At 42.3% G+C, this 17904-nt stretch overlaps 1 protein-coding gene across 1 annotated transcript in view; it reads right to left on the reverse strand.

The window, feature by feature from the left end:
• Window positions 1-17904, reverse strand: part of CRHR2 (corticotropin releasing hormone receptor 2) — a 115748-nt gene that overhangs the window by 36703 nt on the left and 61141 nt on the right. Inside the window, exons 4-5 of the mRNA XM_070729516.1 lie at window positions 13339-13445; window positions 1130-1247 (exon numbers count right to left, since the gene is read on the reverse strand). Of these exons, the coding sequence (XP_070585617.1) occupies window positions 1130-1247; window positions 13339-13445 (225 nt within the window). The remainder of the gene's footprint in view (window positions 1-1129; window positions 1248-13338; window positions 13446-17904) is intronic.

Genomic DNA, 17904 nt, shown 5'->3' on the forward strand with positions numbered 1-17904 from the left:
TTTTATTGGCCAAGCATAATTAGCCACACAAGTATTTTGCCTTTGGTGCATATGTTCTCAGTATATATAAAAGAAAATATACATTTGCTAAAAATCATGAGGTAAAATGTACATATTTTAGTCCATTTGTACCATACGGCGTCTATGTTTGCACAGGAAGTCCTTGACTTATGACTACAACTGAGCCCCAAATTTCTGTTATTAAGTGAGTCTTGCCCCATTTTATTTATTTTATTTATTTATTAATTAGATTAATTAATTTATTAATTAATTAGATTTGTATGCCGCCCCTCTCTGTAGACTCGGGGCGGCATACAAATCTAATAAATGGACCTTTCTTGTCACAGTTAGTCACTGCAGTTGTTAAATTAATCACATGGTTGTTAAATGAACCTGGCTTCCCCATTGACTTCGTTTGTCAGAAGGTCGCAAAAGAGTATCACATGACCCGGGACATTGCAACCGCCATAAGTACATGCCATTTGCCAAGTGTCTAAATTTTGATCTTGTGACCAAAGGGGTACTATAATGGTCGTAAGTATGAAAAGCAGCCATAATTCACTTTTTTCAGTGTTTGAACTTGTGACCAGTGTTTTGATCTTGTGACCAAAGGGGTACTATAATGGTCGTAAGTATGAAAAGCAGCCATAATTCACTTTTTTCAGTGTTTGAACAGTCACTAAACGAACTGTTGTAAGGTGAGGACTACTTGCACTCAATAGTCTATAGTTTTCTTTTGCACTTTGGTTTACAAAATGCAACTTCATGAACACAATTTTAATTGGTAAGCAAGTTGAGCGATTTCCACCCAATTTCACAATCTTCCCTGTCATGGTTCTCAAGAAAATGACGGCAGTTGTTAAGTGACTCATGTGGTCATTAAGAGAACCCAGCTTCCCCCAATGACTTCCAGAATGACAGCCACATGACAATCACAGGATGTGGCAGCCAACATGTAGGTTGCTAAGCAACCTAATTTTGATGGGGAGGCTCAAATGGGTTGTGAGAGGAGCAGTCACAAATCACTTTTTCAGTGCTGTTGTAATTTCGAACGGTCGCTAAATGAATGGTTGTAAGTCAAGGACTACCTGTATGTGAATTTCTGCCATATCTCTTGAGGAAGAAGTACCTCATTGCTCTCATGGATATTGTGGTCGATTGTTTGTAACATTAACCACATCATATTCCTCAGGATGAACGTTGTGATCAAGTTCCAGTGGATAATGTTGCGGAGGCATCGGATACTCCTAAAACGGCAAATGTAGAAATATAAATATATGTACAGTATATAGATATTTAGATCAGTTTATTCATCTAAGTAGGCTCTGTGGAATCTTCAGGCATTCAGTCAAGAAAATGGGAAGGCCCTGATCTACAACTCCAGCAAAATTATCTTTCCTTCAGGCGGGATGGTTTATGCACTTCAATCCCATACTTTATCCTGAAGTAAATCAATATTTTGCAGAAGATGTGAAATATTTGCCAAAAAGGCACTAAGAGTTGTTAATAATAATAATAATAATAATAATAATAATAATAATAATAATAATATAATTGGCGGAACAAAGAATTGCATGGCCAGTTCTTGGAGAAGATTGAAGGCAAAGTGGATAAAGAAAAGACCTGGTCATGGCTTACAAGTGGAACACTCAAAAAGGAGACAGAAGGACTAATACTGGCGGCACAAGAATGGACCATTAGAACAAATGCTGTCAAAGCCAGAATTGAAAAATCAACAGACGATCCAAAGTGCAGACTCTGTAAAGAAACAGATGAAACCGTCGATCACATACTCAGCTGCTGCAAAAAGATCGCACAGACTGACTACAAGCATAGACATGATGCTGGGGCACAGGGCGGAAGTGTTCACACACCCGAAAAGGTGACGATCCTGAAGATCCTCCCGAGGTTCCCATACCATCCCTCCTATAACCTGCCCATCAACCACCCTAAAAATCAGCAGAATGATCAGTGTTGGGACCCCAGACAGTCAGACAATAAATAAACACATTCACGCACAAATTAAAATATAAAACTCCTGCTCCTTCTCCAAAAAAGGCTGCTTTCAGACAGGGAAGGCAATGAAAAGTAATGGCGGCTAAGTGTCCCTTGTGTCCAAAAGGCCAGGGCGAAAGTGCTTTTGAGAAGGAGAAAAGGCAGCAACCAATGGCTGGGGGGCGGAAGGCTGGGGACAGAACAGCCTCGGCCAAGTGGAGGAGGCTAAAAGTCCTAGACCCGATCTCCTAATCGTCTTTGTTGCTCTACTCTACTGTATTTCTGGAGCAGGAATGTGAAACTCAAGGCCCGGGTGCTGGATTTGTCCCACAGGTGTTTAAATATGGCTCACAGGGCCTCCTTGGAAACAGTGAAGGACCAGCCTGTGGTGCCTCTACCAGCAAAAACAGAGCTTGGGAAGGCCGGACATCTCCACCCCGAGTTCAATCTATGGCTGCAATGGCCTCCTGCAACCCTCTGTCAGAAAAAAACAGAGCTTGGGAGGGCTACGCACAACCCCCCTGAGCTCCATTTTCGGCTGCAATGGCCTCCTGCAACCGTCTGTCAGCAAAAACGGAACTTGGGAGACCTATGTGCAACCCTCCCAAGCTCCGTTTTTGCTCAGGTGCTCCCGACACGAGTGATATCACATTGTCCACACTGTCCCCAGCCCCCCCCAAAGTCAAACAACTCTTATGTGGCCCTTAATGTAATCGAGTTTGACACCACTGTTCTAGAAGCTCAACATCTTTTGAATACTTTTTTTCTTGTTGTTTAATCTTTTTTTCAATGGAGAAAAAAAAAGTAGGCAAAGAAGAGTCTTTTATCCACAAGATAGGATATTTAGAACGACTCCAGTAGCGACACAGTATTTTAAAACAAAAATTTATGTTGCAATGGCAAACGCTTAGCTTCTGTGTATCACAGTGAGCGGCATATTATGACTGATATGATCATGGGGACTCCAAAATTGTATTCTAATGATGTTTTCAACATTTCTCCGGCAATATGAACCGTAGATAAATTGTTCTGAATTCTGCTGGTGGCTTGGGAAGCACATTTTAAAGCAGGTTTTATAAATGCAACGACACTTTTAAGATTCACAGTCGCATAGCCGAAGTGAGAATAAATAACTCTTAGCTGGGAATAAATGAGACAGGGACAATCTAAAAGGAGGAGAAACAGACAAATACACTCTAATTATTAAGGAAAGTTAAGGAAGAATAAGTGAAACATGCAACATCAAAAGGAAATGAGAGGGAAATTAAAAAAAATTAAAACAAATTCTAGTCATTAATCCACTTTGGAAGCAGTGCAGAGATGAGAAACTAGGCTGATTAAAAGGCCTGGACTGGATACTAAAACATATGGAATGCAGTTGTAGGAATTAGGTATGGCTTAGTCTGCTGAAAAGAAGGACCAGGGGAAGTAATGGGCAGCCAATTTTTTTACTGCCACACTGTGGGTGTGGCTTATTTTGTGGGTGTGGCTTGATGGTCATGTGACTGGGTAGGAGTGGCTTGCCAGCCATGTGACCATGTGGGAGTGGCTTGAACGATCATCATCGTTCAAGTGAACTGTTAAGTCCTCGACTTACAACTTCAACAGTGTCAATTTCTGGGGTGACAATTTGCTTCGCGTTTCCCGCGCTCTCCTTCCTGGGTCGCCCCCCTCGCCACAGGCTGGGTAGCTAGGCGAATGGGTGTCGATCAGCTGTTGAGAAAAGAGGGGGGAGGAAATGGGCCCCCTGCAACTCCTACCGGTGCTGGTCTCCCTGCCGCTTTCCGAGGAGGGAGAGGAAGACGGGAGGGGGGAATATTCAGCTGGAACTGGGCATACAGCTTCATTTCCTCCGGTGGAACTGTATTCCACCCCGTCCTGCCTGCTGCCCACCCCTGACCAAGGGGGCACATGATAGCGGTATTCCAATATTTGAGGGCTGCCAAAGAAAAGGGGGTCAAGCTATTTTTCAAAGCACCAGAAAGCAAGACTCCTTTTTAATACGTTTGTGAGTGGCATAGGGGAAGGTTTGCCTATTTGCTGATGACTCTAAAGTGTGCAATAGGGTTGATATTCCTGGAGGAGTCTGTAATATGGTAAATGATTTAGCTTTACTAGATAAATGGTCAAAGCAATGGAAACTGCAGTTTAATGTTTCCAAATGTAAAATAATGCACTTGGGGAAAAGGAATCCTCAATCTGAGTATTGTATTGGCAGTTCTGTGTTAGCAAAAAACTTAAGAAGAGAAGGATTTAGGGGTAGTGATTTCTGACAGTCTCAAAATGGGTGAACAGTGCAGTCAGGCGGTAGGGAAAGCAAGTAGGATGCTTGGCTGCATAGCTAGAGGTATAACAAGCAGGAAGAGGGAGATTGTGATCCCGCTGTATAGAGCGCTGGTGAGACCCCATTTGGAATACTGTGTTCAGTTCTGGAGACCTCACCTACAAAAAGATATTGACAAAATTGAACGGGTCCAAAGATGGGCTACAAGAATGCTGGAAGGTCTTAAGCATAAAACGTATCAGGAAAGACTTAATGAACTCAATCTGTATAGTCTGGAGGACAGAAGGAAAAGGGGGGACATGATCGAAACATTTAAATATATTAAAGGCTTAAATAAGGTCCAGGAGGGAAGTGTTTTTAATAGGAAAGTGAACACAAGAACAAGGGGATACAATCTGAAGTTAGTTGGGGGAAAGATCAAAAGCAACGTGAGAAAATATTATTTCACTGAAAGAGTAGTAGATCCTTGGAACAAACTTCCAGCAGACGTGGTTGGTAAATCCACAGTAACTGAATTTAAACATGCCTGGGATAAACATAGATCCATCCTAAGATAAAATACAGGAAATAGTATAAGGGCAGACTAGATGGACCATGAGGTCTTTTTCTGCCGTCAGACTTCTATGTTTCTAAGACAAGAAACAATTGATGGAGATTAATCAAGGAGAGAAGCGATCTGGAATTAAGGAGATACTTCCTAACGCTGAGAACAATTAACCAGTGGAACAGCTTGCCTTTAGAAGTTGTGGGTGCTCCATCGCTGGAGGTTTTTAAAGAAGAGACTAGACTTATCTGAAATGTATAGGTCCTCCTACTTGAGCAGGGGGTTGGACGAGAAGACCTCCAAGGTCCCTTCCAATTATATTCTCATTGATCGAAACTACGTTTCCCAGGATTCAGGGACGAACTGCCTCAATCTATATTGTATTTTAGATTTCTGCCATTTCTACGTTTTGTAACCTACTGGCATATTGAATGTTTCTTCCCCTTAGCAAGTTTAAGATGTGTGGACTTTAATTTCCCAAGAATTCCCCAGTCAGCTTGATATTAAAAGAAACTGCTTGGAGCAGAATGAAAAAAAAGAATCACATTACAGAATGCGGGAGACGTCTTTAATTATCCTAAAAGGGAGAGAAAAAGCTCAGTGGAATGAATTCACACATTCAGCCGCTCAAATCAAAATAAGGAAGTCCTTGACTGTCAACAGTTTCTTTAGTGACCCTTCAAAAGTGACATAACCATTTTTCACACTTACGAGCATTGCCGCATCGCTATGGTCACAGGATCAAAATTTGGATGCCAGGCAGCCGATTCCCATTTATGACGGTATCCCAGGATCAGTTATGTGATAAACTTTTACGACCTTCTGACAAGCAAAGTCAATGGGGGGAAGTCAGATTCACTTAACAACCGGGTTACTAACTAAACAACTGCAATGATTCGTTTAACAACTGCAGCAAGAAAAGTTGTAAAATGGGGCAACACTCACTTAACAAATGTCTCAATTAGGAGCATACATTTTGGGCTCAGTTGTGGTCATAAGTCAAGGACTACCCCTAACCAACCTTAACATTAATCTAGTGTTGTGGGAACTCAATAGCTAGGTTTTTAGCTTGATATACAAAAATATGGTGGTAAAATATATCAAGTCGCTTAATTGTGAAATGAGTATTTATTTATTTATTCATTCATTCATTTTTATGCCACCCTTCTCCTTAACAGAGCCAGCCTATCGCCCCCACAATCTGGGTCCTCATTTGACCCACCTCGAAAGGATGGAAGGCTGAGTCAACCTTGAGCCAGTGGTGAGATTTGAACCGCTGACCTACAGATCTATCAGTCAGCTTCAGTGGCCTGCAGTAAAGCACTCTACCTGCTGCGCTACCCCCGGTATACAGGTAGTCAACTTACAACTCTTCATTTAGTGACTGTTCAAAGTTTCAATGGTACTGAAAAAAATGACATTGGGACCATTTTTTATACTTATGAACATTAGGCCGAATGCTGAATGTTAGGCCGAAGCCATTGTTTGATTTGGAGACTTTGGCCTGTCACATATTATAATGTGGAATGTAATAGTGCTGTGGGAATTTGGGGGTGGGGGATGGGCTGTTGCATGAGGGGAGACGGGAGGTAGCCATAACAAATTATTTCTGGATTCTCAAGGTCATCCCTTGTTCAACACCTGTCCAGAAGCTGATGGGAGTAATGGACACATTGGCAGGAGGCGATTGGTCAATGTGGTGAACTTGTGGGTATGGGACATACATACGAGACTAGACTTTCAATCCTGAGCCGAGAAAGCCTAGAACTAAGACGCCTTAAACAAGGGGCATACATAAGTGCACTGGTGTGCCTTTCGTCCCCTGTCCAATTGTCCTTCCTTTCTCTCACTTATCATATATATTCTCTTCCTTTCATATATCCTCTCCTCTAAGTTCACTTTTACCCTTATATATATTACTACATGTCTATTTTTCTTCCTATGTATTTGTGTATTGGACAAATGAATAAAATAAATAAATAAAATAAATAACATTGACTCACTGAAGAGCTGTGGCAAAATAATAAGCCACAAAACGGGGCAAAACTAAACACTGCATCGCTTAGCAGCAGAAACCTGGCAGCTCAAATGGGTCGTAAACTGAGGCCCACCTGTTCAGTCTGTACCAATTTAATAGGTAAATAAAAATAGGCACCAAAGAGGAATTTTGGAAGGAAAAAAAATCAAAGCTGGAAGTATTTCAGAAAATCCGATTTTCTCCCCTACGGGAGATGTAAAGAATAAAAATAGCATCCAGCATTTGCTAATAAATGTGTCTAAGTTCGGGCAAATTTTATGCATTCTTGGTTTTTTGGCTGTGAAGGATTAGGCCACTGAGTTTCACATATGTTCCACAATCTGGCAAGTTCTTAATTTTGAGATTCAAACCCCCAGAATTCCCTAGAAGTGGGGATCGCCCTGGCTGGGGGATTCTAGGAGTTGAAGTCCAGATATCTTTAAGTTGCCAAGGTTGGGAAACACTGGTCTAAGCCATAATTTGATACACAATCCTTGTTTCTTAATTACCCATTTCTTTTTTCTTCTGTATCTCGATATGTTTACACTGTTATCTGTACTTAAATGTATTCATTGTATTTATCCTTGTAAATAAAAACTTTAATAATCATAAATAAGGAAGCCAGATTTGCTTAACAACCGGGTTACTAACTTAATATCTGTAGGGATTCACTTAAGGACAGTGCGAGAAAGATTATAAAAGGGGGCGAAACAAATGTCCCACTTAGCAATAGAATATTTGGGCTCAATTGTAGTCATTAGTTGAGGATCACCTGTGTAAATTTCAGGAGTTTGTATTCTGGAAATCAATCCCACAATAAATTATTCTTGCAATACAGAACAGATGTTGTCTATGCTATTATTAAAAGTGGGAAGGGGGAAAAGAAATCATCCGAGCTTTAGATCTCCCTGCGTTTCTCCAAAAATACATGCAGTTCCTTGTAATTTCAGCTCTGTTATTATAAGAAGGAAAATATAACATTATATTTGATGCAGCGTTATAGCTGAAAAGCAGCAGAGCCAAGTGACTCAGATTTGACACATATGTGCGCAAGCAACATAGGTATGATACAGGGGCGGAGTGTTCCTACTGCTGCTACCGGTGCACTGTGCACATAGCTTTAGGTATCCCAGAGTGCTTTTGCTTCTGTGCATGTGCAGGAAGCAAAATATTGTGAGGGTGTGTGCGCGAGAGATTTTCGTAATTTTTTTTTTTGCTTTTGCAAAAAAGCAAAAAGTCACTGGAATCTCTCGTGTGCATGTCCCCACTTGCGCATGTGCAGAAGCCAAAACATGCTGGGATGCATGCACATGCACGCAAGATACCCAAAGTTACACACGCAGCTCAACTTTTGAGTTTGAGTTTACAGTGATATCTCGTCTTACAAACCCTCGTCATACAAACTTTTCGAGATACAAACCCGGGGTTTAAGATTTTATTGCCTCTTCTTCCAAACTATTTTCACCTTACAAACCCAAACTGCCGCCACTGGTATGCCCCGCCTCCGGACCTTTGTTACAAGCGAAGTGCTCGTTTTTGCACTGCTGGGATTTCCCTGAGACTCCCCTCTGTGGGAAACCCCACCTCCAGACTTCCGTGTTGATGCTGCAGCGGAATCCCAGTAGCGCAAAGACAGGCGCTTTGCTGGCAATGGAAGCCCGGAGGTGGGGTTTCCCAGCAAGGGGAGCCTCAGCGAAATCGCAGCATCACAAAAACATGGAAGCCCGGAGGTGGGGTTTCCCAGCGAGGGGAGCCTCAGCGAAATCGCAGCATCACAAAAACATGGAAGCCCGGAGGTGGGGTTTCCCAGCGAGGGGAGCCTCAGCGAAATCGCAGCATCACAAAAACATGGAAGTCCGGAGGTGGGGTTTCCCACGGAGGGGAGCCTCAGGGGAATCCCAGCAGCGCAAAAATGAGCGCTTCGGCTGGCAAAAGGGGTGAGTTTTGGACTTGCATGCATTAATCGCTTTTCCATTGATTCCTATGGCAAACATTATTTCGTCTTACAAACCTCGTCCCAGAACCAATTAAGTTCGTAAGATCAGGTTTCACTGTAATTGGATTTGTATGCCACCCCACTCCGAGGACTCGGAGCGGCTCACAGCAAATACAAAAAACAATAATAAACAATCCAATTAATAATACATTAAAAGACATTCCTTAAAATTCTGATTTAAAAAACTTCCATTAACAATTCATTCGACAATCATACATGAAAAACATTCATTGATCAGGGGGAAGATCTAAAAACCCCAGGCCTGGCAGCAAAGATGGGTTTTTAAACTCTTTCGGAAGGCAAGGAGGATCGGGGCAGTGCGAATCTCTGGGGGGAGCTGATTCTAGAGGGCCGGGCCCCTCACAGAGAAGGCTCTTCCCCTAGGCCCTGGCAGGCAACATTGTTTGGTTGATGGGACCCTAAGGAGACCAACTCTCTGGGATCTCACCGATCTCTGGGATTTGTGTGCCAGGAGGCAGTCTTGGAGGTAGTCTGGTCCTATACCATGCACTTTTACTATTGGTGCAGCATCCTTTACCATTCCGGTAGCAACTCACTACTGGTATATGTTCTTTAAAAGAAAAAAAAAGCTGAGGGGATAATATACGTAGTTCTCAAAGTACAATCATCCATTTGAAGTTATAACGGCACTGAAAAAAAGCGACGTGTGACTATTTCTCACACTTACGACCACTGCAACATCCCTATAGTCACACGATAAAAAATTAAATGCCTGGTTAAATGAGCAAATTCTGTTGCCTAGCAAGTTACAATCCTAGGTTTAGAAAGCTTAGAACTACATCGCCTTAAACACAACCTATGCATAGCCCATAAAATCATCTGCTACAATGTCCTTCCTGTCAGCTTAAACCACAACAACACAGGAACACACAACAGATACAAACTCAAAGTAAACCACTCCAAACTTGACTCCAGGAAATACGACTTTAGTTAATGCATTGAACTCACTATCTGATTCTGTAGTATTATCACCCCAAAACCTTACCTTTAAACTCTCCATTGTTGACCTCATCCGGTTCCTAAGAGGTCAGTAAGGGGCGTGCCTTCTGTCCCCTCTCCTAATGTTTCTCTCTTACTAGCACCATATATATATATATATATATATATATATATATATATATATTGTTATATGTTTGTATACTACCAATACGTTCTGGACAAAATAAATAAATAAATAAACAAACAAACAAACAAACAAACAAACAAGTTGTAAAAGGAGTCTCTTGCCCCATTTTGCAACCTTTATAGAAACAGAAGATTGACAGCAGAAAAAGACCTCATGGTCCACCTAGTCTGCCCTTATACTATTTCTTGTATTTTATCTTAGGATGGATCTATGTTTATCCCAGGCATGTTTAAATTCAGTTCCTGTGGATTTACCGACCACGCCTGCTGGAAGTTTGTTCCAAGCATCTACTACTCTTTCAGTAAAATAATATTTTCTTGCGTTACTTCTAATCTTTCCCCCAACTAACCTCAGATTGTGCCCCCTTGTTCTTGGGTTCACATAGCAAAGTTGTTAAGTGAATCTGGCTTCCTCATTGACTTTGCTTGTCAGGAGGTTGCAAAAAGGATATCACATGACCCTGGGACAAAGCAACGGTCATAAATATGGGTCAGTTGACCAGCTGTTGGAAGTGACCATGGAAATATTGCAGTGGTCATAAGTGTGTAAAACAGTCATGTCATTTTTTTCAGTGCTTCAAACGACCTCGAAATGAATGGATGTAAATTGTAGGCTACACATAAAGCTGTCTTTTGCAATTGATTAATGGTGAGTTTTTCAATGACCCTGTTGACTTGTCAGAAGATCACAAAACCCCTGCAGCCGTCATAATTATATGTCAGTTGCCCAATGTTCAAATTTTGAACATGTGGTTGTGGGGATGCCGCAACAGTCATTAAGTGGAGTCATTATTATTATATGCTGTTTTATTACTGTTGTTAGCCGCCCCGAGTCTGCGGAGAGGGGCGGCATATAAATCCAATAAATAAATAAATAAATAAATAAAGTGTGAAAATTGTCATAAGTCACTTTTTGAAAAATGGTTTATAAGTCACTTTTTATAGCGTCGTAACTTCGAATGGTCACTAAACGAACTGTTGTAAGTAGAGGACTACCTGTATTTTCTCATTTGAAACTGCTTGCAGAAACCCCTGAGACATATATATTTAACGTCTTCTCACTCAAAATACAGGTAGTTCTATGATCATAATCGAGAGGAGAATTTCCGTTGCTAAGTAAGGTGGTTGTTAATCAATCGTGCCTATTTGGATCTTTTCTGCTACAGTTCTTAAGTGAAATCACTGCTGTTGTTAAGTGAATCAGTCATTAAGTGAATTTGTTTCCCCCACAGAACTAGAGTGGCGCAGTGGTTAGAGCGCAGCACTGCAGGCTACTTCAGCTAACTGCCAACTGTAGTATCATCCCCTAACCCCCAACACTTAGACTATCATATACATGGCATTGGACCAGAGTACCTCCGGAACCGCCTGCTACCGCACGAATCCCAGCGACCGATAAGGTCCCACAGAGTTGGCCTTCTCTGGGTCCCGTCGACTAAGCAATGTTGTTTGGTGGGCCCCAGGGGAAGAGCCTTCTCTGTGGCGGCCCCGGCCCTCTGGAACCAACTCCCCCCGGAGATTAGAACTGCCCCCACCCTCCCTGTCTTTCGTAAACTACTCAAGACTCACTTATACTGCCAGGCATGGGGGAGTTAAGATATTCCTTCCCCCTAGGCCATTACAAGTTGTGCATGGTATGTTTGTGTGTATGTTTGGTTTTATAATAAGGGTTTTTAGGCCCAGTTTGCAAGCTACTTTTCTCTTTGAAGTTGTAATATTGTATGATTGCTAAATAAATAGTTGTAACTTGACAACTATTTTATTCCAAACAATGGGAAATTGACTTTGCCTTCAGTCCATTGAGATGAAGCTCAATTACGACTGACTTTTTCCTGACCTCAGATATAGACGTTTTGTGACCTTCTTCCTGTCTGTATGCCACAAGACTTTTGTTAAGTGCCTAGATCTCATTAAGAACCATGAATCATTTGTTCTCACAAGCTCCTCTTAATCATGGTTAATAGCTCTCCCTCTTGACCGCTGAATTTCCTCCTACAGTCGTTTCAGTAATTTCCTTTGTTCGTATTTGCCTTATTTATTTAAAATGTACCTGTAGCACAAGAGCCGCACAATACTAGATCACAATATTGTAAAAAAGACAGTAGGGCAAAATAATAATAGTTTTTTTTAAAAGAGTGCACCACTTCATCCAAATGCAGAATTTAAAATGCAGGCTTATTGTCTTTCCTTGTTTGCAAGAAATATTACCAGTAAGTTTCTTAACAGCCCAAGGGCTCAACTCTGCTGTTGGGTAAGAAAAATTATGCATCCTTGATACGAACCGTCTTTGAAACCTTGACTGTGCTGATGCTTATTTAGTTATTATTCCCCACCTGATAAATATTCATCAATCTCGTAATTGTGAAGCATCTGCTTTTAAGCTTACAGGCATGATACACAGATAATGCCAGTAACACTATAAAGTATTACTGGGGAACAAAAGAAAGCCTAGAACTACGGCGCCTAAAACACGATTTGAGTATTGCCCACAAGATCATATGCTGCAACGTCCTACCGGTCAATGACTGCTTCAGCTTCAACCGCAACAACACAAAAGCACGCAACAGATTCAAACTTAATACGAACCGCTCCAAACTTGACTGTAAAAAATATGATTTCAACAATCGAGTTATCGAAGCGTCGAACTCATTACCGGACTCAATTGTGTCAACCCCTAACCCCCAACACTTCTCCCTTAGACTCTCCACGATTGGCCTCTACAGGTTCCTAAGAGGCCTCTATCCCTCTATCCATCCATCCCCCCATCTATCCATTCCTTCATTCCTGTCACTCTCCAATCCCTCTATCCATCCATCCCTCTATCCATTCCTTCATTCCTGTCCCTCTCCAATCCCTCTACCCATCCATCCCTCTATCCATGTCTGTCCATCATTCTGCCCATCCATCCATCCCTCTATCCATCCATCCCTCCATCTATCCATTCCTTCATTCCTGCCCCTATCCGATCCCTCTATCCATTCCTTCTTTCCTGTCCCTCTCCAATCCCTCTATCCATCCATCCCTCTATCCATGTCTGTACATCATTCTGCCCATCCATCCCTCTATCCATCCATCCCTCCATCTATCCATTCCTTCTTTCCTGTCCCTATCCAATCCCTCTATCCATGTCTGTACATATTTTTGCCCATCCATCCATCCCTCTATTCATCTCTCCATCGTCTGTCCATCTTTCTGTCCATCCCTCCATCCATATCTCTATGGAGAGGAACATTCCGCCCCTGGTATCTGCAACCCACATTTCATTTGGCTGTTTTCCATCCCCTCCGATGACTCCTGCTCAGTCCATTCATTGACAAAGCTGGGACAAGGGTGGATTGAAAAAGCAATTTACTCACCGCAAACAGAGGAACAATACGAAGGCCACGACAAGAGCTCCGATGGAGATGCAGTGGCCCAGGTAGTTGATAATCATGGCCACCTTGTAATGAAGAGCAGGCTTGGTCTGTGGGGCAGGAAAGAAAGAGAAAGGTGGGACTTCCCATAAAATGAAAGAACTGAAGTTGGGTTTGTCAATACTGCAGTGGTTCTCAATGTGGGGGTTGGGACCCCTTCGGAAGAGTCGAACGGCCATTTCACAGGGGTCGCCTAAGACCAGGGGAAAAAGACACATTTTCCATGGTGTTAGGAACTAATGCTTCTATTATGGCACCTTGGAACATATTTTTACAACCCGACCAATCAGGCATTTAAAGTGGGCGTGTCCCTCTGACCTTCCTACCAATTGGCTTAAAGTTCTGTTGGGAGAAATGGTGCTAGACTTATGGTTGGGGGTCACCACAACATGAGGAACTGTATTAAGGGGTCAAAGCATTAGAAAGGTTGAGAACCACTGGTCAATAGCAATTATTCTTACTACGCAGATCTAGGGGTCAAGAAGAAGAGTGAAGCTCACATCCATCCATCCATCCATCTAATATATCACCTATTCTTTCTTTCTATCTATCTGTCTGTCTGTCTATCTATCTCTATCCATCCATCCATCCATACATACATACATCCATCCATCTAATATATCACCTATTCTTTCTATCTAACTATCTAACTATCTATCTATCTATCTATCTATCTATCTATCTATCCATCCATTTATTATCTATTGTATCTATCCATCCATCCATCCAATATATCACCTATTCTATCTATCTATCTATCTATCTATCTATCTATCTATCTATCTATCTATCTATCTATCTATCTATCTATCTATCTATCCATTTATCATCTATTGTATCTATCCATCCATCCATCCATCCATCCAATATATCACCTATTCTATTCTATTCTATCCTATCTATCTATCCATCTATTTATCATCTATTGTATCTATCCATCCATCTTCATCCATTGATACCCCTCTCATCTATTTCACTCATCCATATCTCTTTCATCTGTCTGTCTGTCTGTCTATTGTCATCCAAATGATAATGCCAATTGACAGTGTGCTAAGGTGTGTGGATTTCACCTCCCAGAATTCTCCAGCCAGAATTAATTGGAACTCAGTGATGTTCCTACTTCTTTTGGTTGCCTGTTATTGCCCAATCCCCTGGACGGTTTCTGAAGTTCCCGAGGCTATGAATCACTTAGGCAAGTGCAAATGCAGCCCACTCAGCAAGATTCTATCTTGGGATAACGCAGATAGCTGTGTTACATTAAAGTAAGTATAAGATAAAATAAGATAACAGCAGTTATCCACAGAGATGTAATGTAATATTTATGGAACAAGTCAACACAGAACTGCAGATCAATGACAGGCGAGAAAGATTTGGAAATAGAGAAACCGCCAGAGGAAAGGTGTGATAAAAGACAGCACAAACCCACAACTGTGCAATGGGTGGGGGAGACGCTCAGAAAAGACCTTCCCCAGTTTCTCAAAGAGGCCAAAGGGTGATGATGGCATTGTACTTCCAGGCTTGCTTTATGTTGTGATTCAGTCTGAGGCTCGTCAGGGAACGGCTGGAACTCTGCCGGCTCCATGCTCAAAGGGGGAGGACGAGGAACAGGAGGAGGAGGAGGACCAGGCAGACGGGGAAGAGGAATGTCAGGACGAGGAGGAGGGGGAACAGCCTGAGACCCCCGGGGGGGGGAGCTCTCCCCAGCGAGTAGCCTGGAGTCATTAGATGAGAACGCACAAGCCATCATAGATATGAGGCAGAGAAGGGCAGCACAAAGAAGGGGACAATTAGCCAGGTATTTCCATCCCTAATAGGCAACAGCTGGGTTTGGGTGTGGTTCTCCTCAGAAAGATTGAAAAGGTAGGCCCACCCTTCCTGTATTGTGGAGAGTTATCTTTTGGGAGTCCTGTGACCTTGCTTCGATCCTTGGTGTCTCTGATTCTGTCTGGTCTACCTTGTAGGGCTGTCTTGTAGGACTGAAAGTATAATTCTCCCTCTCCCCCTATCTCCCATTGAAGAAACTAGGGAGGGTGTTTTCCAAGCCTTTTGTCTTTCCCACTGTTGAGAGGTGGATTACGTTCTTTCCTATCTGGTCACTACTTTGTCTGTTGTCTCTTTGCCCAGTTGTCCAAAGTCTTACATAAAGTAACAGAACAGAATAACACAGTGGGGATTATCTCTGATAATTTGTTTATTCAGTTTGTATTTGGAGTTCTGATTCTTTTTGCCGATGTGTAGGGCAGAGCATTTGGTGGTTGAGATTTGGAGTTGCCATGTGTTGGACCAGCCGGGAAACCGAGTCTAGGTCTTTTTGTAGAGTAGGTGAGGTCTCCAGAACTGAACACAGTATTCCAGATGTTCACTTCTAGTGAACACACAGAGGGACCCATGACAATTTGGCCTACCCTGCCTCTTCTGATCTTCCAAAGCTGCCACCATCATCACAAGAAACATAGTTAAATCCATCTACTCGGCTACTGGTTGCCCTCTTCCCCTCTTTCTTTCAATCTATCCTAGCATCAGGGACTTCTCCAGAAAGTTGAGTGTTCACATCATTCAATTCAATTTATTAGATTTGTATGCCGCCCCTCTCCGAAGACTCGGGGTGGCTCACAACAACGATAAAAACAATATTATAATGGCACAAATCTAATATTAAAAATATCTAAAAACCCTATCATAATTAAAAACCAAACAGCACATACATACCAAACATAAATTATAAGGAGCCTGGGGGAAAGATGTCTCAAATCCCCCATGCCTGGCGGTATAGGTAGGTCTTGAGTAGTTTACGGAAGACAAGGAGGGTGGGAGCAGTTCTAATCTCCGGGGGGAGTTGATTCCAGAGGGTCGGGGCTGCCACAGAGAAGGCCAACTCTGTGGGACCTTATCAGTCGCTGGGATTCATGCGGTAGCAGGCGGTTCTGGAGGTACTCTGGTCCAATGCCATGTAGGGCTTTAAAGGCCATAACTAACACTTTGAATTGTGACTGGAAATTGATCGGCAGCCAATGCAGGCCATGGAGTGTTATAGATACGTGGGCGAATCTGGGAAGCCCCACGATGGCTCTTGCGGCCGCATTCTACATCTGGAGTTTCCAAACACTTTTCAAAGGTAGCCCCATGTACAGAGCGTTGCAGTAATCGAACCTCGAGGTGATGAGGACATGAGTGACTGTGAGCAGTGACTCCCGGTCCAAATAGGGCCGCAACTGGTGCACCAGGCGAACCTGGGCAAACTCCCTCCTCGCCACAGCCGAAAGATGATGCTCCAATGTTAGCTGTGGATCGAGGAGGATGCCCAAGTTACAAACACTCTCTGAGGGGGTCAGTGATTCCCCCCCCCCAGAGTGATGGACGGACAGATGGAATTGTCCTTGGGAGGCAAGACCCACAGCCACTCCGTCTTGTCTGGGTTGAGTTTGAGTTTGTTGACACCCATCCAGACCCCAACAACCTCCAGGCACCGGCACATCACTTCCATGTGTCCAAAGTAGGGCAATTTGCATCTGGTCATTTGTGCCTTCAGGGAGAGCCCGTGGGTTGATTCCTTTCATGATTCATCGGACACATCAACCAGAACTGTTTCTCAGGAGGAGTAACAATATAATAGCTGGATTTGGCATGGCTATTTTAATATTGCAGTAGACAGAAGCTGCATCTGTGCCCTTTGAAGTATCTTTCTGCTTTTGATCCTAATACACTATAAAGCACAATTTACACCAGGAAACTGAATATCTGCCTTGCAGTTGGATAATAATAGCAACAATCTATTTGCATATTATATCTCTGGATGTTTTTGTTACAGAGAGTTGGAATGTTAACAGAGAATATTCCTCCCATCCAAACAATCCATAAATGCTTTATTTCTGTTCTTTAGACGTTCAATTTTATTTAACCAAGTTCGAAAGATGGATGGGAATAAATACTGCTCTTAAAAACTCAGGAAAAAAGGCCGGCTCATGCAATGTACAGTATGTCACCTCTGAAGATTAACAACTAATAAACCGCAATGAAAGGTCATGAGCTTTAATCAAAGAAAAAGATTTCCGACAAATGTTTGGTTACAAATGCATCTGTATCCCAAGACCCGAAATCTAAAACGCTCGGGGAATATTCCACATTTGATATTTATCAAGCCCTTTTAGCAAACCCAAACAGCAAAAAAAAAAAAAACCTCTGACAATCCCAAATGAATGACATTCATTGTGAATACCTTTCAAACCAAACTTTTGGAAACGTTGTTGAAACTGTTCTCCGTATGTTTTAGCTTCCAGGTCTTTAATCATCCTAGGTGCTTTTCTCTGCCCACTTTCCAAAATCTCAACATATTTTTTTTTAAATGTGGTGACTAATTAAAGATCCAGCAATCTGTTAAATATTAATTTAATTCAATCAATTAATGATCCAGCAGGCTGTTCAAAGTAAGAGAGGTAGTTATTTTTAGGTATGGTCAGATTTCCAACGATCTTCAAAGTATTCTCTAAAGACTGTAGGATTTGTACTGAC

This window comes from Erythrolamprus reginae, chromosome Z (assembly GCF_031021105.1).
Source record: "Erythrolamprus reginae isolate rEryReg1 chromosome Z, rEryReg1.hap1, whole genome shotgun sequence".
Lineage (NCBI taxonomy): Eukaryota > Metazoa > Chordata > Lepidosauria > Squamata > Dipsadidae > Erythrolamprus > Erythrolamprus reginae.